Here is a 23,588-nt window from a genome sequence, read left to right as displayed (position 1 = left end):
GGTGAATAGCAGAGTGGTTAGACATTTACATACCTTATAATGTGATCCCCACAATACGTCTACTGTCCACCTGGCACCATCCTAGTCATGACAATATTACTGGCTATATTCCCTATGCTGTACTTTACATCCCCCCTGAATATTTGGTGGCTGTCCATGTATATCTCTTAATCCCTTCACCCCTTTCGCCCAGACCACTCAGCCCTCCTCCCTTCTGGCGACTATCAGTTTTTTCTCTGTATCAATGAGTTTGTGTCTGTTTTATTTTGTTTCTTAGATCCCACATATAAATGAAAGCATATAGTATTTGTCTTTCTGTCTGCCTTATTTCACTTAGCATAATGTCCCTAGGTCCATCCATGTTGTTGCAAATGGCAAGATTTAATTCCTCTTCAAGACTGAGTAATATTCCATTGCATATATGTATCCCTTCTTTATCCAATCACCCACTTATGGCCACTCAGGTTGGCTTTCATATCTTGTACTAATATACAATAGTAATTCAGTGTCCTTCTTTGAAGAGACAACTATTAATAGTAGATGTAGGATAGAGGACCCTGCCCACTTACCTCTTCCCCTGGTCCAGATGGAGAGACCGCCCAGGAAGTAACCATGAAATAGAACACTGTCTCATAGGACAGCGAGCTTTTCTTGGTGTGTGAAATATTTTAAATATCAAAAAATTTGTTAAGAAACAAGAGCTGCAGTCACTAGCTTGCAGTAGCAACTTTTGAACTGCACATTGCCAATCGTTAGAAAGACCTGCATCCATTTAACAGAACTAGGGATATGGCAAGAATAAAAAAGGATGCCGAGTGTATCACCCACACTAAGGTTAGTGTTGTGTATGACCTATTAGTTTCAGGGATGTGTGTGTATATGTTGTGTGAATCAGGAGATGATGTAAGATGTATTTCTTACTATGGGTCGCAGTCAGAGAAGTCTGAAAGTTCCTGGCTTAGACGTAGCAAGTGCAAGGTCTAAGACAGAATGCCCCAACTCAGATCTTTAAGGACCGGACTTCTGCTGAACTATGTGAGAAGCTCTGGGGAAGAATCATTAAGACATGAGATGAATGGATTCATTTTTTGGAACAATTTCTGAAACCTATACAACACCCAGAGAAAAATAAAGTCATGAAAACAGTAATGATCGACTTCACATATTTTAATGTGGAAATATTTTTAACTACCATATTTTTTACCCACAATCTCAGATGCCAGTGCAATCCTTACCTGAAAGTGTCTTTTGGTAAGAAACACACTGATGTCTCCACAAAGAAATGGCAGATCTCTCTCGATTCTGCAGTCCATTGAGTCTTTCTGCAAGCCCGCCTCTGTTTAATGAGTTATAACGTGTTAAGTTTACTTAAAAGCTTCAGGATAGTTACATTTACTTTTTTTTTTTTACCCTCCAACCACAGACAAACAGATGAAACACTTAAATTTTAACTTATTTGACATTACATTATTTTCCTAAAGGCCCATTCCTCCTAGGTCAGTAACCCACTTCTTAAAGATTTCAGGAAAGCTGTTTTCTAATTCTTAAAGATATGGGCTCCTCTCAGATCAGTATGACTTCCTGCCATTCTTTCTTAGTTTACGTATTCCTCAAACAAGTACCAATGCCTCTTTAAGTACATATAAATATATATTACATGTACACTGATATACATGTTTAAATGCATATAAACATATATTACGTGTACATTTTTGATTCAGAGAAGTCAGCAGTTCTTAACACAGCTATGATCAAGACAAATAGAGATTAGGTGCTAATTAGTATTATGACTACACACAACATAGCAACGTTTTATATGACTACGAACCAATTCATTGATCATCTCACTAAATTATCTTTTTATTTTAATAATATCCCTTTGAGGTAAGAAGAATGATATCAACATCCACCCCATACATGATCTATCAGACTTTAAAGAGAGGATAATGAAATTCACCAATATTACGTAATCAGCAAGATGAGGAAACGGTTGTTGAAACCAGAAAGGACTTACCCCATTGCCTGGCATTTAAGAAATGTTTTTCATTAGTGTTACTAAGTTTTAAAAATGATTTCTACTTCCACCCTATACTCTTTCCACAATGATTTGAAGATCTTTGTTAATACACGTTATATATATTACCACTACCTACTTTGTTTTCCTACAAGCACTAATTGTTTCTGAATGTGTTAAATATTTGCAATATGTAACAGCAAATTTTAAAAAAATTTTCATAATCACAAACATGCCAAAGAACCTGTACTTTACGTATTCTGCTTCTACTTAACCTACATGAACCTCTACACATCAGCTTATGTGAAGTAATCCACGTACACTCCCCCCAAACACCACTATCCAAGCAGGCACTGCTCTCACCCTCATTCTACAGGCGGTAAACTGAGGCCCGAGGCATCAAGCACCGTACAAGGGGAGACATCTGACGTGCAGCAGTTACAGGCACAGACAGACAGCTGGCCCGAGAGTTCACAAGCTTAGCCTCAATAACATACCTGCTGCTCAAAGAGCACTGCTTACAAAGGTACTCTTAATAAACAACAGACAAATCACTGCTCTCTGCACAATGATCTAGACAATTATTTCTCAAATGGTGTCTTTTTTCAAACCTATGACTCGAGAGGAGAAAAAAGACAAAAATACAATCTGAGAGGATGTGGCTCAAGTCCTGTATCTCACACATACACTGCAGGAGCTGCAGGGCAAAAGCGAGACTAAGCCTGCATGAAGACCCGCGCTCTGCCTGTGGGAGTGTCTGGAGCCCTACGGCAGAGCCAGCACTTGACACCTGGTTTCCGTCATTAGGAGCTGCCCCGTGCCTCACACAATGCCTCTGCTCCCAGCTGCCCAGGGAATTCCTGCAGGAAATTCCTATGAACCGGAACTTGGGAATGTAAACACCATGATTTCTAATCAACAGTCATCATTTTAATAAAAATCTGTTAGTATTAAAAAAAAAAAAGTCAGAGATCCAAGATGGTGGCAGACTAGGTGGATGTTACACTCACCTCCTCCCAGAACCAATGTGGAATTGCAAATAAAATACAGAACAGTCAACCTGAACAACCAACTGAAGACTAGCTGAACAGGAGTCTTATAACCAAGGATTTACAGAAGAAGCCACAGTGAGACTGGCAGGAAGGGCAGAGGCATGAAAAAGCAGCCTCTTTTGCATTTCTTGTAGTACTGGTTTAGCTTTTTCTTGTCTGGAAAACTCCTTATTTCTCCTACATTTTTAAATAATACACTTGCTGTGCAGAATAGTCTTGATTGTAGATCCTTGCATTTAATCACTTTGAATATTTTATGCCAGTCCCTTCCAGCCTGTTCAGAGATCAGCTGACAGTCTTATGGGAGCTTCCTTGTAGGTAACTAACTGCCTTTCTCTTGCTGCTTTTAAGATTCCCTCTTTTTTTATACTCTGGCATTTTAATTATGACACATCTCCACTCCTTGAGTTTGGGGCACTCCTTGAGCCCTGGTCCCTGGCTTCTTTCCTACCAGCCCACTAACATTACCACTGGAGCCTCAGTGTGCATCATCGATCTTGCCACGTCTTGATGTAGACATATCCTAAACAGGTTCCAAAACCGTGCTCTTCACTGCTACATTTATTCTTTCTAGTGAAAATCCTTTTTCCTTGAAACTCTCTGCTAAGTTTTCTTTTGTGGCACTGCTTTCCACAAATTTGCCTTCTCACCTTCACTGGGCTTTTGGCTTTATTGTTTTGTTCTAATTTAAAACACAAAGAGACCCTCAGTCTGAACAGTCTATACTTTTTCCCTCTTTAGACTATGAGTTACTTGAAAACGGTCACTTACTTGTCTTAATTGTCTAAGACATCACCTGAAACACTGATGCTCAATAAAATTTGATAAACCCAAATAGCCAATCTCCATTAAGGAAAACAGTCACATAAACTAGCTAGGACTGAAACTGAAAGCTCAACCTGCAGGAGCAATTCCATAAAGCACCTCAAGAACTTAAGACTTCCATAATTACTTATAGAAATCACAATTCCGTTCTCTCAACTGTCCTTCCCAAGTAAATAAGGAAGCATTTTTAAATGAACATTTTAGGTATTTGGGTTGTTAAAGAAAGAGGAAAGCTTTAAAAAATATTTTAAAAAGTGTAATTTAACCTTGAAAGCTGTTTCTTATTTGCTGAATTTTCAGGAGTCCTGGGCAACTTTGTCTGTTTCTGGGGCGTATACAAAATGTTATCTGTAGATTTCGCCCCCGGGTTTATCCGTCTTTCCATAACCTGTCTTCCATCTGATCCAAAGTCCGTGTGGTATTTGTGAGAGGATTCTGGATCAATGAACAGGACATTCTCTGAGTCATCTCCGCTTTCACTATCTGATGAATACTCCAAAATTTCGGTAGAACTTGTCTGAAAAAATTAAGAGAAATGCAATTAAATTTGAAGAACTCTTTATTCAAGTACATATTTATACATGATGCAAATTTTCTTTAGTATCTTTTTAATGATGCAGTTGAAATTTCCCGTATCTCTTTCTGTTCCCATGTTCCTCCTTCCTAGGGGTAACTCTCTCCTGAACCACATCCTGTTTTTATTTTTTTAACCACACACACACAAATATTGTACAGTATTACTTTGTAAGTTTTTAAACTTTATATAAAATTATGGTGTCATCTCAACACAACTCTGAATGACCTACTTTTTTCATTGATATTGTTTTTCACATTTATTTATGTGCACACATGTAGCTCTATTTCAGTGCTGCCAATGCAAGAAACATAAGTAACTTTAAATTTTATAGTAGCCAAATTAAGAAAATAAAAAGAGGTGAAATGAAATATAACAACATATTTTACTTAACCAAATATATCAAAATATTATTTCTTTTATTTGCAAGCTCTTCATGGCCATCCCAGCTTTTGCTCCCATGCACGTGAAAACTCTTCCAGCCTCTACCCATTACTCAGTTCCAAAGCCACGTCATTTTAAGGTATTTGTTACAGCAGTACCCCACTTCTCAGAACCAATTTCTGCCTGTTGTCTGCTCCAGTTGCCAAAACAAAAAATCATAGACTAGGTGGCTTAAATAGCAGACAGTTATTTCTGTGGAGGATGGAAGTCCAAGATCAAGGTGCCAGTCAACTCAGTTCCTCGTGAGAGCTCTCTGGCTTATAGATGGCCACTTTCTTGTTGTGTCCAAAAGAGAGACAGAGACGAGACAGAGAGAGAGACAGAGAGAGATCTCCCTCGTGTCTCTTCTTATAAGGTCAATAATCCCATCAAGAGGGCCCAACCTCTATTCATTTCCCAAAGGCTCCATCCCCAAATACTATCACATTGAGAGTTTGGACTTCAACACACGGATTTGGAGTGGGGGTGGATGGGACACAATTCAGTCTATAGCAGTCTTTTTACACTTTTAAATTTTTACCTGACAGGTATGAAATGGCATTTCATTCCTGTTTAAATTTGCATTCCATGATTATTTAGAGGGTTGTCATCTTTGCACTTGCTTGTTGCCTCTCCGAGCCTCCAAAAAGTGTATAAATAAGCTGTATTTATATACTTTCCTCATGTTTCTAGTGAGAGAGATAATTACTTTCTGTTTATTAATCCTCACCTGAGGATATTTTTTCCGTTGACTTTTCTTGGAGTGGAGTAGAGGGCGGAGAGAGAGGGAGAGAGAGAGTGGGAGAGAGCGAGACATGGATGTGAGAGAGACACATCGATTGGTTGCCTCCCACAGGGGCCCCGACCAGGGCCAGGGATTGAGCTTGCAATCCAGGTGCGTGCCCTTGACCTGGAATCGAACCCGAGACCCTTCGGTCCGCAGGCCAACACTCTAACCACTGAGCCAAACCAGTCAGGGCCACTTCCCTATTTTTAAATCACACCTTTGTAACTAAATACTTACCCAGATGGTAAAAAAAAAAAGCAAACTAAAATCACTCCTTGGAATAGACAATTATAAGACACAAAACAGCTCCCTGGACTCACGTTTCATGCAGAAACAAGTCTCAAGACCTTGGTTGCAGCCTGGGTGAGACGGTGGGTGCCTCAGTGAACACACATGTGCTGCGCGGCCAGGTGCTGGCTGTGCCCTGGCTCCCGGGCCAGGCCTGCCTCCCCAGGCCACATCCCACAGCACACTGGTTCCTGCCCTGAGGCTTCCCATCCAATTACCGACGAGGCCGAGACCTGCCCTGTAGGATCTTCTGAGATCACTAAGGGCCAGGCTGGGCTGAATTCACCATGTTAACTATGGGTTCAGCCTCCCTTTCTCAAAGTCACACTACTAACGAGGTCAATGGCATTTTAAGGAAAGAACGAGAATTACAAGGCCCTGCCTGCTTAGAAACGTTTAAATCCAAAGAGGTTGGAAGGTGGGGACAATAGCAAAAATCCTACCAAAGCCGGGCCGGCCTGGCTCAGTGGTTGAGCATCGATCTAGGATCCAGGAGGTCACAGTTCGATTCCCGGTCAGGGCACATGCCTGGGTTGTGGGATCAATCCCCAGTAGGGGGTGTGCAGGAGGCAGCCCATCAATGACTTGCTCACCACTGATATTTCTCTCTCCCCCTCTCCCTTCCTCTCTCTGAAATCAATAAAGACGTATTTAAAAAAAAAATCCTACCAAAGATACATCATGGCAGGTGTGGTAGGTCAAATCACCAAACGAAGACAGATCTTAAAAATTAAGGGGAATGAGCCCGGGACAGTTTTTCCCAGTGGTTAGGGCATCGGCCCCTGGACTGAAGGGTCCCAGGTTCGACTCTGATCAAGGGCATGTACCTCGGTTGCGGGCTCGAACCCCAGCGCAGTCGGGGCGTCTGTGGGAGGCGACCCATCTATGTGTGTCTGTCACATCCATGTTTCTCTCCCTCTCCACTCTCTCCGGAAAGCAACCGAGAAAGAACATGTCCTCGGGTGAGTGTTAAAGAAAATGAAGGGGCCCAGCAGGGCATGGTGCAGTGGCTGAGCCTCGACCTGGGATCCAGGCGATCGGGGTTCGATTCCCGGTCGGGGCACGTGCCCGGGCTGTGGGCTCGATCAATGACTCTCTCATCATCGATGTTTCTATCTGTCTCTCCCTCTCCTTTCCTCTCTCTGAAATCAATGAAGATGTATTTAAAAAAAAAAAAAAAAAAAATGAAGGGGAATGAGTGCTGGTAGCCGACAAAGCGATCAGCAGGTGCCTTCATGTCCACTCCCAATTCTAAAATGGAATTTATTAACAAATCAATTAAGGGCCTGCTATGCACGTATTAAGAATCGCTGTAGCTGCGACGGATGCAGTGGGGGGCAGGATACCAAAGTAATTATTCACACAGTCTTTAAATGCCACGGAATCACCACTCACACCCCCTTCAGGAACGGGGCCCGTCCCTGGCTGTTCACCAAGCGCTGCCCTGGCTGGGAAAGGGCAGGAAAACCACGAGGTTCGGAGAGTACATCAGACCCCAGCTGCTCACAGAACTTTACTTTCTACAGGGATTAAAAATCAATAAAAACAACACAATTCTCGACGACAGTCTTAAACTGCTGATAGGAAACATACTTTCACTGTTGATTTCATGTGCTTTTTGTGACTGAAATGTTATTCGTGAAAATCAGATGGCTAGTGAGAGCCATAGATTTTCTCACACATTGAAGAAAAAAAACAAAACCACCCACCTTTTCGGAGGTAAACAGGTTTAACAAGCCACACCCGTGGTTACGCCTCTATAAGCCACCTGGCCTGCCCGGTCCTACTCAACACATTTCCAACCTCAGGTGAGCCCGAGGAGCACCGATCTCCAGTTCCACCGACGCCTGCTACCGGCCAGCGCCCCTGCGCGGAGCCGGGAGAGGAGCTGCCCTGGCAAAGGCGCCGTAAGAGGCGGGAAAGGGAGGAATCACAGGGAGCCTCTGGCTCGGAGCTCACCAGGCAGCAGCTGGGCCCCGAGAAGAGCAGAGCATGCGGGAGGCCAGGAGCCCACGGCGACCTGCCCAGGGCCGGGTCCCCGCGGCCGGCGACCGGGACGGGCGGGCGCGAGAGAAAAGCACCGCTTTCTCCAGGGAAAACTGCGTGGCGTAGAATACGGATGTCGTCTGTGAAAAAGCCGGTCTGGCCATTCTGTTTCAAAACATGTTCAGAGCCTGGCTGGTGTGGCTCAACGACTGAGCGTCGACCTAGGATCCAAGAAATCTTGGTTCGATTCCCGGTCAGGCACAGGCCCGGGGTGCGGGCTCGATCCCGTCAGGGGCGTGCAGGAGGCAGCCCATCAACGACTCTCTCATCATGGATGTTTCTCTCTCTCTCCCCCTCTCCCTTCCTATGAAATCAATAAAAATATATATATATTTAAAAAACAAAGGCACGTTCAGAGAAAGACACAGCCCGAGTCTCTCTGCAGCCCGCCTCCCGCAGGCCCCGCCAGGGGCAGCACGCCTCGTGCCCGGGCCGCTGGGGGCTGAAGGGCCATCCAGCTCAACCTACACTCCTAACTGGGACCCAAAATTAACAGGGGAAAGCAAAATGACGGCGTGTTCTAAAAATGAATGTTTATTTGTGCAAATGAAACCAGAGGCAAGACACAGGTTGTTTCTGGTTATTAGCCAGGCTTTGTTTTTATTGAAGACACCTCTCCTTTCCATGCTGGGAGCCCCGGGGGCAACTGCTGGTCTGCACAGCAGGAAGGGGAATGCAGTTGCCCCACTGCTACAGCTGCGGGGGAGGCGCGAAGAAGGCCCTTTTGCTTCCGGAGGGGAGCAGGCGGGTTTCTGTCCGCATGAGGTGTCCCCCACATAACAAGACCCTCCTGGAGACGACAAACATTTACAGACACCGCTGACCTGCTCTGACCTATTGTTATGTCCAGGGAACCATCTTTTCAGGAGATAATCATCATGATATGAGCTCACGCACAGAAAAGATGAGGTCAACAGTATAGAACAGATTTGCAGCACAGAACACAGGAGAGAATGGGAGATAAAACAAATGGAGATATATTTCCATCTCTAAAAGGGGGTGGGTGAGGGGATAAAAGAACACAAAACATCTTAAAAACAAAAACAAATAGACAAACCAAAAAAGTCACTGTTGGCAATGAATGAACTTAACATGACCACAAGGGAAAACAGCACCGGATGGACCACAGCATCTTTTTTAGACTATAGTGAAAATGCTTTTTTCCACATGTACTTTGGTCTCCAGATTATTAGACTCAAATGTATCCCCACAAAAGAAGTTTTTCTACGAAGTGTCCCCTTCCTAACTGCCATTAAAAACACCAACTGCCTATCGTGACACAGCAACCAAGAAACGTGAGGCCTGTGTTTGGAGCTGTCAACTCGTGACTTCCTGCTAGACTTTCTCAATTCACGGGATGGTGAAATGGCCCCGTGTTGCAACGCACTTATGGCTTTAGGTAAACACACGGGGCATCCAAGACAGAAGTGGCCGGGGAGAGGGGCTCAGCAGGAAGTGGTCCTGCAGAGGAAACTGCAGTTTCTGAGACGAAGGGGAAGTCCAGGGAGTCAGGTGTCCTAAGAACAAGAAAATACCGAGGAGTCTCAAATACGGTTGAAATACTAAGCAGGGTACTTGGGTCATAAATTGGAAACTCTGCCAATGCAGGCTGGGGTCAAGCTCGCACCCAAAGGTCAAATCATGTCAACGTGAACCATCCTTCAGTTAGGAGCTGCCTCTCCCCTCTATTCCTTGCAGAAAGCTTTTGTGCAAAACATGTAATGATGGTAACAGCTGAAAGGGACAGAGGAAAAACACTTCCTCATCTGTACCTTCCTACACTCCAGAGAATCCTGGTCAGATTGTCTTCATTTCACGACGTCCTGCAATGCACTCTTCATACACAAATTCATCCCTCAAACGCTTTAAGTCTCTAGATGTTATCAGGTATTATGCAGGGTCCAGCAGGGAGTGAGGGTGCTGGGAGTCAATTTAGAATTCCATCTGCCACAATTTATCAAGAAAACACAAAAACGTGGCATCAAAATGAAACCATTGTCATTTAACCTAGTTATGAGTAACTGGAAAGGAGCAGAGGGAAGGAAGCTGCAGCTCAACACTCCCCTGGGAGCCACCGGACGGGGGAGAAGAGACAGAGACGCAAGCCCAGTAAGGTCTGGGCGAAACGGAAGGCCCCTCCCTGTCTGTCAGGCACACCTAGGAGCAGGTCACAGGCCAGGACAGGCGTCGCCACTGCAAGGGATTGAAACTGGAGATATTTAATCTCCTGAACAAGTTCTCACTCTCGGATCTCTCTGGCTTGCAGGGCCCTCACGCGCCTGCATTTGCCCACAGGGCCCACGGCCGTGTGGACCCCACACAACAGACTGATGGACTGCAACTAGCCTGATGCTGCACTGGACCCAGCCCCCCTATGGAACAGAAACTCTGGACACTGGCTTTGCTTTTAGCTCTACTGAATCCCCCAATGCACATCTTTCAACTGGATTAAGTAACATGGGACTGTGCAAACGTGAGATTAATTCCAGGCAAATAAAACTCACTAGTCCTCCTGTGCGAATCTCAGAGAATCCCTCTTCTCAATATACTGTACAGACCCCACTTCCACGAGCAATGGAGAAAGACCATCCACACATTTCTCCAATAACAAAAATAATACTTGGCATCAAGAAACAATTTTATGGCATTAATTACAAATAGAGTCCGTGGGTTTTCTCAATATAGTAATTTTATTTTTCAATCCTGACACTGCAATAACCAAAAAATTATAGACTACTCTCAAATCTACGCCCCCAGCCCTCTTATCCTTAATCCACTCATCTTTACAAATGACTGAGACACGTTTGTATCCGAGTATCTCACTCAAGCTCATATGGTACGCCGCAACTAGCAACATCCACCTTCAGAGGGACCCTTTCTCCGACCACCCGGCAGCCAGCACTCCAGAGTCTCAGCCTTAGCGTGGTTATTTTGTGTTTACCTCTGTGATCTCTTTGACATCAAACTGAACTGAAACTAAAACATCGATAAATCCTAAGTTGCCCCCCTCTTCGTTACCAAGCACTCTGTCTGTCTCTCGAACAGGCTCACTGGAACCACTGGTGTCCTCGCCTGACCCCCGGCCCCTTTCTCCTTTCTGCCCCTGCACACACTGGCCCCCTAGCGTGCTACCAACAAACACACCGCCCGTGGCCCCACTCGGGAGCCGCAGCAGCCCGACCCCAGCCCACGCCGCAGAAGCCCTCGTCCCAGCGCTCGGGGCCTGAGGCTCGGGGGCACCCCTCCTCTGGCAGGGGGCGGCTGGAGCACCAGGGTGGTGGCCCCCGAGGAGGCCGGCTGCTGTTTACTATTAAACACGTGCAGGAAGTCACCACGGGTCCTAAGCAGCAGCAAAATGAAAACGGGAGTTGTGAGGACAACATGGCGTCTGGGACGGATTAATTCAATTTACATTATTTTTAATGGGAAAAAATAATTCCTTTTTCAAAAAAACTGCTTCTTGAACAGCCTTCCAGAATGAATTAAGCTCAGGACAGAGGTTCCACTGTATATATATTCTAATTTTATTGTTCACTGGGCAACAACGGTTAATGAAATTATCTAAGTTGCACGGCCAGTTCCCAGACATCACCTGTACACTGCACCGTGTCCACCACCCGTCGGCCTCCTTCCACCTGACCCCCGTGACCCCTTCCTACCTCCCACCCCTTCCCGTCTGGTAACCACCACGCTGCTGTCTGTAATTATGTTTTTGTTTGTCTTATTTGTTCGTTTGCTGCTTTCGGTTTTATATCGCACGAGTGAAATCACACGGCTCATTCCCGAGCCCGACGTTCTCGCGACCCATCCGCTGTCCCGAGGGCACGTGTCACCTTCCCTGGCTGAGGCGCGGTCCACTGCGAATGCCCAGCTTCCCCGCCCGACCGCTCATCAAAGGCACGCGGCTGTCTCCGTGCCGTGGGCGCCTGAGTCAAGCTTCTGCGCACTGAACGCTCTCCAGGATCACTTACTGACCTCCGCGCAGCTTCAAACCACCCCATGCTCAACACAGGGGAGATCCCCTCTCCTTTCTTTCCCATAATTTCTCTCCTTTTTCTTCCCCACTTTTTTTCAGAACTCCAAATTCAAGACTTCGAATTTCTTTCTAAGTAGAAAACAAAACTGAAGCAAACATTTATGAAAATTAGCTTGAGGCTCATTCAGCTTTCCCTCATAGACGTTTCGGCTCAATAAAAAGAACCAGAAATCACATGGTAAGGAAAATAAATGCTATCTTGCTCTGTCACGCCACATAAAAAATAAATCAAAAAAAAAAAAAAAAACCCGTATCCAAGGCAAAATAAGGGAATAAAAATAAGATAAACAAAGGAGGTTTGACTGAAGTACATTCCCTCCTCCCCTTGGCCTCCTGCACCCCTCCACCTGGTCCTCTCCAGGCAGGTGCCCGATGGCCCAGCAGGACACCGTGAAAAAGCACCAGATCGACACTGCGCCGAGCAGCGCTGACAGGCTCCCCCAGAGGCAAGATAAACACGTCGAGTTCTAACAGGTAGCTAGGGAGTGGGTGCTGAGAAATAGAAATATGGGGAAATCATTTCCCTCCCTCGGATCCAAACACCAAAGTGCTCCAGGCCCAGAAATTTGGACGAAGAATCTGAGTGAAACAGGAGCAGCAGCGAGCTGGTCCAGAAGGCTCAGCGTGCCCCTCTATGGGCCTGGCTGATGCATGAACACTCCCCCTCTTCCTTACCACCCGACTGACTTAAGAACCAAAACCTTTTCCATGAGTACTCAAACTGACAAGCCGAACACAAGACGACTCTTCTCTTAAGAACTCATTCGGAGACCAGTTCTCACCTACCCTTTACCAGCAGAGTAAGGCTGGGCAGTTTTTAACCTGAGAACAGCCAAGTTATCCCACAGGCCGCAGACAGGAATGCCCACTCCAACAGGGTTACTGTGCAAACCAAGTGAGAAAATATATTCTGCAGCACCCCTGCATGTTAGGCAGGAACCCACTAAATAGCAGCTGTCATTACTGTACAAGTCTTTTTTAAAATATATCTTTATTGATTTTTAGAAAGAGGAGGAGGGGGGAGAGAGAGAGAAATGGATGAGAGTCATTGATCGGCTGCCTCCTGCACGCCCCCGACTGGGGATGGAGCCCGCAACCCAGGCATGTGCCCTGACGGGAATCGAACCGTGACCTCCAGATTCATAGGTCAACGCTCAACCGCTGAGCCACACCAGCCAGATTGCCTCCAGTTTTTAAAAAAATCCCTGCCACTATCCATCTGCATGTCTTGCCTCTACTAGCCTCATTCATAACAATCCTGGCCCTGAAGAAACCTGCAGGCCTGCCGGGGAGCACGGCAAACGAGGCACTGGTGCTGGGAGCTCCGGCAAAGGGCCCCGTGAGAGCAGAGAGTGCTGCGGTGATGTGACACCCAGATCCAACTTTCAACAAACAACTACAACGAGCCTCCTGAGGATGGCGAAAGGCAGAAGTACACTCCTCCCAGCATTTAACACTCTAAGGTTTGCTGGGAATGTCATGCATATTCAACCTATATTAGAAATATTTAATATTGTTCAGAGGTCCTTGGAAATGCAATAAAGGAGTATTTTTGCTAAAGGAAGATTTAAGTGTTTAAAAAACAAAGTTTCTTCTACACAAGCTTAACTGCAAGCCCAGCCAATGGAATCCAGGCAGAAAAATCCCCCAAAGAAAGTTTACATTATAGCTCTTTTGTTTTTTTAAATAATTTTTTTTTAATGTCTTTATTGATTTCAAAGAGGGGACGGGAAAGGGAGAGAGAGCTAGAAACACCAACGGTGAGAGAGTCACTGATCAGCTGCCTCCTGCCCACCCCCTACTGAGGATTGAGCCCACAACCCAGGATGTGCCCTGACTAGAATGGAACCTACTGCCTCCTGGATATGTGTTTTCTTTAGCGGAACAGAAGATGATCTTAAATACCAGGCTGACCGCCTATTTCGAGCCAAGACTTGCCCATGCGGCCAGCTACTTTTCTGCACTTGAATATTAAATGAAAGCTTCTGAATACACTTACATGTACTTTATTTTGTCATAGCTTATATTTATATTACCATACATTGAAATTAAACATATTGCATACATTTTAATATTTTTTAACATTTTATTTTTATATTTTATTTTTAATTTTTTTTTGAGTGCAATGTATTATAACATGTATCTACATGTAACGATGCTAAACAAGTTTTACATACATATCGAGTTTCACTATGTTTTCCCTTAGAAGAACATACTTTACACACCCTAGTGGGATTTTTTTTTTTACTATTTTTTGTGAAACATGACCTTGCCCCTCTTATAATCTGAGCCTAAACAAAGATAACTAAGGAAACAGTCTAGAGGGCTCTTTCAAAACTCTACAGTGTGTTCAAATCTTAAAATTAAATTATCGTAAGTGCAGACAGGAGTTATCTCGTGACCAGTCAAGGACCTTTGGGATGGGAAACACGAGTACACTTGTGACTGGTCAGCAAGGTGTTAAATGAGACAGCAGAGCCCATCGGGTACACACTACACACTCATCCGAGAGGTGAGGGGAGCGGGTGTTTCACCCACTCAGGAGTGGAAAGTCAGTAAACAGAAAGAAAGGGGCTATCGGCATTAAAGCACTGTTTGTGTATGAAGCCTTGAAAGTATGAATCATCTTGCTTTAAAACAACGAATTCTCCAGGCCCACCTAACAGGCAGACAGGAGGAGCTCTCCTCACGCAGTTGAGAATCACACGGAGACGCATCCGAGTGAACTTGGCCCTGGTTGGCGGCAGGCCAGCAATCGCCGTCACCGGATGACTTAACAGAACACTGTGTTCTTGGCACAGGCTCAAGAAAAGGTGTTGAAATCTACACTAAAAAGAATCTCAGCTAAGATTTTAAGTCCATTTTTAAATATAATGATAAAAGACATTTATATGATAGCTGATTTTTAGTGTTTGATATATTTATTTCGGGTAACTTTCACTTATCCCTGCTCTGAATGGAGTATGAACTGCTCACTGCATCTGGGGCGCTCTCAAGCCTCCCCTGGGCAACCACGGGAGGCGCTCCCCAGGCACCGTGAACCCGCACCCCGCTGCTCTCCTGTACCTCCTCTAACAATGTACCTGGAAAATCCCTACACACCTGAGCTGGCATTTCAGGGAGGCGGCAAGTGAAGCGAGGACTCATGTACTGACTCACTTCCATGGAAAGCGAGAGAGAAAAAGGGGCCACAGCTCAGTTCTCTCAGGCGGGCAGTTAGAACAGGTAGGAGGTGTGAACTGACTCCCATGCAGGTTATGTTAATTCATCTTCAAGGGAAGACGCAAATGGAAGGCAAGTAAAAGGGAATTTGGCCAACAGTCCGTACAACTTCTTTCAGAGAGAACGTGGGTCTTTTCCTTTGGTTTCTGCCGTCCCCCTTCATGCCCCTCCGAAATCCAGGCCTCGAGAACGCCGTCCTTGGTACGACAGTTCGCTCTCACCGTTAGCTAAAACAGCTTTTCTCTTTACTTCCCAGTGCAGCCACGTTTCCAAGTTACTTAATTCAGCTCCTTTTTCTCCAAACCCTTCCATGGAGTTTTATTATTCACGTTCTGTATTCCAACTTGGGTCCCTCTGACAACCTGATTTATTTACATGTGTACAGAGCAAAATTCACTCTGGGGACTACAGGTCTGCACGTTGTGACGAATGCAAAAAGGTTCCCTTACTCTAAAAGCTCATGTTGCCCCTTCGTAGTTAATCCCTTAGCCCAATCACTGTCCACCACCGTTTTCCCACGATGACAGAACTGTCACATACTTGGTTCTGTCTTCTCTCACTTAGCAAAAGGAACTTAGGATTTGCTCACACTGTTGCATGGTAAACAGTTTGCTTCTCTATAAAAGGAATACTGAGAGTATCCATCGTGTGGGCACATCCACTCAGCAGCTGACGGGCATCTGGGTTGATTCCAGCTCGGGGAGGCTCTGAGCAAGGCTGCTGGGGAGTTTCATGGTTAAGTTTTTGTGAGAACCTAAGTTTCAGGTCATCTGGCTGAGTACCTAGAATTGAGGCTGTAGGGCTGTGAGTATATTCTTAACACTTGTATATATGCTTATTTTATTGAAATATATTTAACATATAACATTGTATAAACTTAAGATATACATGTCGATTTGATACATTTATATACTGTCATATAGTTGCCACTGTAGCATCAGCACTTATGTTAGGGTGTCTTATCCAAGAAGTAACTGCCAAGACCAATGCTGAGAACCTCCCATTTTCCTCAAGGTTTATGGTGTTAGTTTCTGATCCAGTCTGAGTTAATTTTTGCGAGGGGTACAAGATGCGGGTCCAGTTTCACATTTTTGCATGAAAGAAACTGTCCTTTCCCAAAGGGTGTTCTTGGCTCCTTTGCTGAATATGAGTTGGCTTTATCTGAGGGGACTGAATTCTGGGCTCTCTATTCTGTTCCACTGGTGTGTGCCTATTTCTATGCTAATCCCACAGTTTCTTAATTACTACAGGTTCTTAGAATAGTTTGAAATCATGAAGTCTGGTGCCTCTGACTTGGTTCTTCCATCTCAGGGCTGCTTTGACTATTTGAGGTCTTTAGTGGTTCCATTCAAATTTTGGGATTCCTTTTTCTATTTCTGTAAAGAATGCCGTTAGACTTCTGACGGGTTGTGCTACATCTAGGTGGCTTTGGACGGCATGGACACTTTCACAATATTAATTCTCCCAATTCTTTCCCCCTCCCCCGGCTGCCTTTAGCATTCCTTCTTAATATCTTTTGATAGTTTTATGATATATCTTGGAGAAGATCTTTTGGCACTGAGATAGTAGGTTGGACTTATAGTTTCTGAACTTGAATGTCTAAGTCTTCCCCCCAGCTTGGGAAGTTTTCAGCTATTATTTAATTTCCTGCCCCCTTTCCTTTTCTTCTCCTTCCGGAGCCCAGATTATTCAATGGGTTTCCCTTCTGAATGAGTCCCAGAGCCACACAGGCTTTCTCCGCTCCCTCCCACTCCCTCCTCTGTTCTGCTCTGTTTCTGTCACCTCTTATCCTTGACTCGCCTACTCAGCCTCCCAGCCCTCTGCTCCACCGCAGGTTCTTTCTGTTGCACCCACTCTCTCCTCTCTGACTCCCTCACCTCCAGAATCTCCACTGGGTCCCTCTTTACGGTTTGTATCTATTATGTAAAGAGTTCACTGTGTTTATATATCTTTTCCTTAATCTCGCCGAACGGCCTTTCTGTGTTTCCCTGTAGCTGGCTGAAGGTCTCCATGCAGCTCTCTTGAAGTCTGTATCAGCTAGATCGCAGCACTGCTTTGGGCTCGGTTGGAGAATCATTGATATCTTTTCGTAATGGCACATTTCCTCGATTTTTTAAGTTCCCTGTGTTTTTGTATTGCTGCTTTCACATCTGAAGTATCTTTACTGGCTATCTTTAGATGGGGTGCAGTTCCTGGGTGCTGCTTCTCTGGGGTTTTCCAGGTTTATCGCGGGTCATGTTCCACTCTTCTTGCTCCCTCTTGTGGCAGAAATCTTAACCTCTGCGTCTCCTCCTGCTCTTGTGTCACTCACCACACTGGCGGCAGGAAGCGCTTTCTTTTCCAAAGAGCAGCCCGTAGCTCAAGTTTGTGGTTTCTCCCTTTCCCACGGACCCTGGTAAACACAGAGTCAGCCACAGAGTGTGTGTGTGGGGGGGGAGATGGGGGAGGTATTTACCACTTGGGGCATCTCTCTCCCCCACCCTCCCTTCCACTCTCTCCAAAAAAAAATGGAAAAAATATCCTCAGTGAGGATTAACAACAACAACAAAAATGTATTTATCCCTGTTTAGAACCACATCACAAGCATGTTAGAGATAAGCAGGTAAAGTGCAAAAGAAACCACTAGGAGTCAACAGCTGCTATCCTTGAGGAAGGGTAGATTGACAAATGCCATAAACAGAATAAAAGCGTTTGAAACAGTTCATTCTCACCTTGGGAAGCTCCGACACCCCCTCTTCACCTGCCGAGGACTGGCTGCCGGCATAGGAAGCGCAGTCTGATATCTCCACGGCACTCTCGCCGTCTTCAAATTCATCGTGTTCACTGGTGTCTTCCCTGTCGCTGTCACTCTCCCAGTCGACAAACTGTAGCTCATCTAGAAAATACAATTTCAAACTCAATTTTATTTCTTAAATCTATTTTCTATTCTCAGTAAAGAAGATCCATGTTGCTCAATAACTTAAGTATATATTAAAAGATAGTGACAAGTATGTTCCTACTCTTCTCTTATGGAAAGAAGTCAAAGCTTATTCTGAAAGCATTAAACTTTTATACACTCTTATGTGAGCTATATATTTTAAAATAAGGAAAACAGCACGATTTACATAATTTTAAGTCTGTGGTTCCCAAATGGGGGTGAATTGTACTATCAGGGACATGTGACAACCTCTAGAGACTTTCTCAGTTGTCACATCTGGGCCTGGGAACGCTGCTGCCCCCTAGTGAACAGAAACCAGAGATACTGCTAAACACGCCCCATGCACTGGAAAGCTCACCTCCCAGAGAATTATTGGCTGCAGATGGCAATATGCGAAGACCGAGAAACCCCACTTTAACTGTCAAAAGCAGAATATTTTACAAAATGCCATCAGAACAGAAACTTAGCGGTAGTAATACTTCTACCACACATTAGCTGTCACAGTATTTACCCAAAACAGGTTAACAAGGAGGCAATAAGGGTGTGGCATTAAGGAGTTAGTTGAGAGGACTGGCTTTGTCGTGAAAGAAATCCAAAGCGGAACCCTAACCAATTCTCACAGGTTCAAGCTTAAGTTGTTAACTGTAAAAACGCTACTGGTAAGACCTACTACCTCTTAGAACTATTATGAGAAATATTAAATGAGAAAATGTTTCTAAAAGGCTTAGCCTAGAGGTTGGGACTCAGGAAGATCATATATAATCAAGGCTAAGAAATGTAGAAAAGGAACGTAACTTTTTTCCAATATGGAATCCAATGTATAATAGAAACTGGATTTCTTATAAAATTATCAATTTACCTTCACTGGTCCCATCTTCTGGACATAAAATATTCCTGTTACAAAACCTATCTATTCTAGAACCGTGTCTGTTGTCTCTTTGATTTAAAAGGTGGTTTACCTCTATCTGACCGATCACTCCCACTGGAACTCCAAGTTATGTCTGTGAGCCCACTGATACTCTTAGACGTAGTAGTTTCTGTTAGAGAAAAAGAAAATGTATAAAAAACACTCAGCTGATGTAGTTATCAGAATGAAGTTTAAGGCATGTTGCTTTGACAAAGCTACAAATACACCAACTTCTGATGCGAGTAGGGACAGTGTCTCATGTCAGACCTTCCTGCCTAATGTTCTCTGTACAACCTAGGGAAGAGCCTTTCAATGAAAACCATAGTGCAAAAAGAAGTAGAACTGATTAAAGTAAGTTACAAAAAGACAAGAAAAATTACAGGAGCACAAATGAAAATACAAAAAAAAAAACCCTTGAAATAATTGTGTTGACACTAATACCATCAAGATATAGAAAAATTCTATCCCCAGAGAGATAAGTTACATTACATTTTTATGTTTATTTTGAGAGTACATTTATTAAAGCTGGGGCCAGTGAAATGAAGGGCCACAGGAGAGAGACTAGACAGGGCTGCTTTCGCTCTCTAGAAACATGGAAAAGAAGTGAGCCAAGATGAGGCTGCTGTCAGCTCACTGGAGAGTCAGAGAAAAGGGGGCGTTGGGGACAGGATCAGGGGTTTAGCCAGGGACAAGCTACCTATATATATTTTTTATTTTTAGATTTTTTTCAATTACTGATCCTTTAGAAGATTGGTATTACAATGTTCTGGTATTATAAAAAGAACGTGCGCCAGTTTATTTTAAAATATAGAATTTTAGGAATTTTTAAAAATTTGAGACATTTTTTCATTTGCATAAAAGGACCCTCTTAAATGTCAGTGAAACAACAGCATAGCCTAAAGTGTTTAGTGTCTGCAGTTTTCCCACCTACAGAACCTTGAGCAGGTTTTCACATAGTTCTTTCTGCCATCAGACAAAACAGCAATTGCTGCCATCAACTGAGTACCTACTAAGTGTAAGTATTTGAGTTAAGCATTTTTATTACCTTTTCTTAGCTTACAATAATTCAGTGAGGCACACATTCTTTTCCCCATTTTCCAGATTTAAAAACTGAGGCTCAGCAGGTTTCGCTTGCTTTCCCAAGATCACACAGCAGGACACAGGATACCAGGGGCAGAAAGAGATGCCCCTCTTCCTGCCCACCCACAGCAGAGCTGAGAGTTGCAGCAGAGCCAATGACTCACCTGACACTCAACCCTTCCTCTTCCCAACCTAACCCCAATTTCATAAGAGTAGCAAATTACATGTTTAAAAACCCTTAATTTCACTGAAGTCTCTTTGGTTCTGGCCAAAACGAGAGGTCCTGGAGAGGGAATTCCTCCCCAGGTGAAAAGTTCACTTGGAGACAATCCTCAGACCCTACATCCTGCCCAAGAACTGGGCCTGGAGAATTCAGCTTCCACCTCATAGCCACAGGAACAAACCCACACTAAGGCAGCGGGACTCAGGAAGGGCCTGGCTCCCTGCACTTCTTGTTGCAGGAGATAAATTCAACCCCATTTCTTCAAACACTCTACTATAATTTCACACTATCTGTAACTAAAAGCCGTCCCTAACTAATTCACCAGGTAAGAATTTCATGGCCTGAAGTATAAAAATTATAGATCATGATTTTATTTCGCAAATCAGACTTTTTTAAAAACCTTGGAGCTATGAGCCTGAGCTAACCTACTGGGCTCTGTTGATAACAGTAAACCCAGTGAGGGCACACAAAAAATTTTAATAATTAACCATAAGAGGCAGGAAAAATGGGGCAGGTAGTAACAAAGGTGAGAGATTTGTCAAAAAAATACCTTATTACATTGTTGGGATGTTTTTTAATCATGAATATATAGTCTATCCAAACTACACAAGTAACATTTTAAAAGAAAGCAAATAAGTCAAGGAAGGACATATTACCCTACCACCTTTTCTGTTAAGAAATCAACAACACATTACCTTTCTTGGGACTTGTAAACAACTCCAGGGGCTTTTCTGTAACAGTCTCCTTTTCAGCTGTTGATGACTGTAGGTAGATAACAATAACAATAAACATGACAGTAACAACAACAATGCAGTAATTTACGTGACAACGGCTAAAAACCAACAATACTTTGTAAAATATTCAAAACCTTAACTACACCCTCCTTAACATATTCCTGTTTTCCTTTATTTACATTCATCAATAATTATTCCCAAAGCACAGACTCTTCATGTACTTATAAAAGTACTTTTATATTTTTCCTGCATCTAAACAGAAAGCTAACATTCAGTCTGTAATAGTATTACTCCATATTGTAAGTATTTCAGAGTTGCATTTACAAAATTTAACCAGAAAACCTCATTATGTATCTGAATGTATAAGCATTTCATCATCACACTTCCTCTAAGGAGGATGCTCAGTGCTCTTCTGAGAACATTCTTCTCAGAAATTCTCAGTAGGTATCCTTCGTATATAAAAATAGGAGTATAAAGATTCTGCATGGCATAAAGAGGTGAATACTAACTTTCCATAATTATTAAAGGAATTCAAGGATGAGGGAAAAAGTATATACCGATGACAGTGTCTTGAAAGAAATTAAGAATGGGAATTCCAAAGAAGTATAATTACAGTGACCTGAACACTAGGATCTAAACAATTTTATGACTACAGTAAACCCTCGATTTTGAGGTTCTTGATTTAACAGAATTCGGATCTAATGGACAAAATTTCCAGTCTGTATGTCATAGGTGAAAATTAATACCCTGTTAATTTTAAAATGCTTTAAACCGAGATTTGCTTATAATTAAATTAACAGGTTATTTTTGTTGTTATTAATTCACTGTTATTTGTAACAAATTTTGGGGAATAAGCCATATGTTGGAAAAAGCACCGTAGTAATTTTGCTGACATAAATAAATATTACATATCTACAACTATAGTCTACATATTTAAATCCAAGAGTCACTGCTGGTTAACAATGTTCCGAGAGCGATTAGCACGCGATCACACCCCAAGCCCACGGTAACTGGTTCTGTTGTCACTAGGCATGACTACCTGCAGCAGTTTCAGGCACCGGGGCCAATGCCCTCAGTGCGCTAAGCCACGCCTGCACCATGTGCACCTGTTTCCTCAAGGTGACTGGTGAATTCAGGCATTTACTAGACCTATTCAGTATAAACTTAAAATTACAGTAATACCTACAGAAAACTCTTCCATGAAATTAAACTTTTCATACATACTTTTAATTACACAAACATGTCTACATAAGTAAAAAACAGGTAAACTAATTTGTCAATTTTTTAACATACGCACAGGGAAAACCTACTTTACTATACAATGACTTCCAGATTTAAGGGAAACCCCTCGCCCGAATTAGGAGGTTTCACTGAAGTTTACCGGAGTCCCAGGAGCATCCTGAAATCCTTCTGCACACCTGAGCCAGGCTTCTGAGAGGGAAGCAGCTGCCCCCACCGAACTGTGACCTGCTCTTCTGAACTGCAGGGGGCGCTCTCCTGGAAAGGACGGGTATTCTATGTCCAAGTTTCTTTTTCTCTGCAGAGATAATTTTTAAAGAAAAAAATCAGCTTCATTAAGTATACGTTAAGTTGACAGTTAACAACATGGAAACCCGGGAATGGCAGTGGGGAAGGTATAGTTTTCAAATGCCTCCGAATCCCCACGTGAAGGAGGAGTCACGAGACAGCCACACTATGAGTGTGCAGACAACAATTGCAACTAGTCAACAAAGTCGGAAAGACAAATGGGTGAGCATAAACCACCCACCCCTCAAATTCATGCAGGGCGTCATCTCTCACAGGCAGGAAGCTGAGAGAGGCCAGGCGCAAAGAAGGCCCTGAGCACAAGACAGCTGGCGGTCACCAGAAAGTGCAGCAGGCCGTCTGAGGAGGGCGTCTGAAAGGGGGTGAGACCAAGGGCTGCACCCAAGATCCAAACGGGTGGGGGCTGTCTAGGATCCTCAAAAACCAGTCAGCTAGGACCACTTTCCCCAAAAGGGCCCAATACGGAGGAGAGAACTGCTGGTAGGGGAGTCTGCTCCGCAGCACAGAGATGACAGGAGTTAAGAAAAAGTCCAGACTGAGTGGTGGAGGGAAGCAAAGCCAAGAACTATTTACATAACAAATAAGAGGCCACAGTTTTGCAAACAATCAGGGAGCAACAGGAGTTATAAAAGCTATCTCGAATCCTGCCTCCCCAAAATTCTCAAAAACTGTAAAATAAGTTAACAGAAAAAGATCAGAGCCAAATCCCGTACAAAGTTGTTATTATTGGGGAAAAAAACAAAAGAGCAAAATAGCATTCCAACAGACAAAGAAAGCGAGCACACAAATGCACACCCATAAAACAGAAAAAAATGCAACCCAGGGCAGGAGGTCTTCGAATAACACTGCTGGGTTCAATATTATATATAATTTCACTACCATGTGGATGAGAGATACAAACAAAACTAAATAAAA

The 23,588-nt window shown here is 43.7% G+C and overlaps 1 protein-coding gene across 3 annotated transcripts in view; it reads right to left on the bottom strand.

Moving 5' to 3' along the window:
• The window catches only part of SPIDR (scaffold protein involved in DNA repair), a 78,119-nt gene that overhangs the window by 53,821 nt on the left and 710 nt on the right, over window positions 1–23,588 (bottom strand). For all 3 annotated transcript variants that reach the window (XM_081116862.1, XM_081116863.1, XM_081116864.1), the window contains exons 2-7: window positions 22,510–22,665; window positions 21,090–21,156; window positions 19,144–19,221; window positions 17,979–18,142; window positions 4,158–4,408; window positions 1,236–1,336 (exon numbers count right to left, since the gene is read on the bottom strand). In XM_081116862.1, the coding sequence (XP_080972988.1) occupies window positions 1,236–1,336; window positions 4,158–4,408; window positions 17,979–18,142; window positions 19,144–19,221; window positions 21,090–21,156; window positions 22,510–22,665 (817 nt within the window). The remainder of the gene's footprint in view (window positions 1–1,235; window positions 1,337–4,157; window positions 4,409–17,978; window positions 18,143–19,143; window positions 19,222–21,089; window positions 21,157–22,509; window positions 22,666–23,588) is intronic.

Source organism: Miniopterus schreibersii (assembly GCF_964146895.1).
Source record: "Miniopterus schreibersii genome assembly, chromosome: 17".
In the NCBI taxonomy this organism is placed as follows: Eukaryota; Metazoa; Chordata; class Mammalia; order Chiroptera; family Miniopteridae; genus Miniopterus; species Miniopterus schreibersii.
Note: the sequence above shows the minus strand (reverse complement) of the source record. Positions and strands in the feature narration are given on the sequence as shown.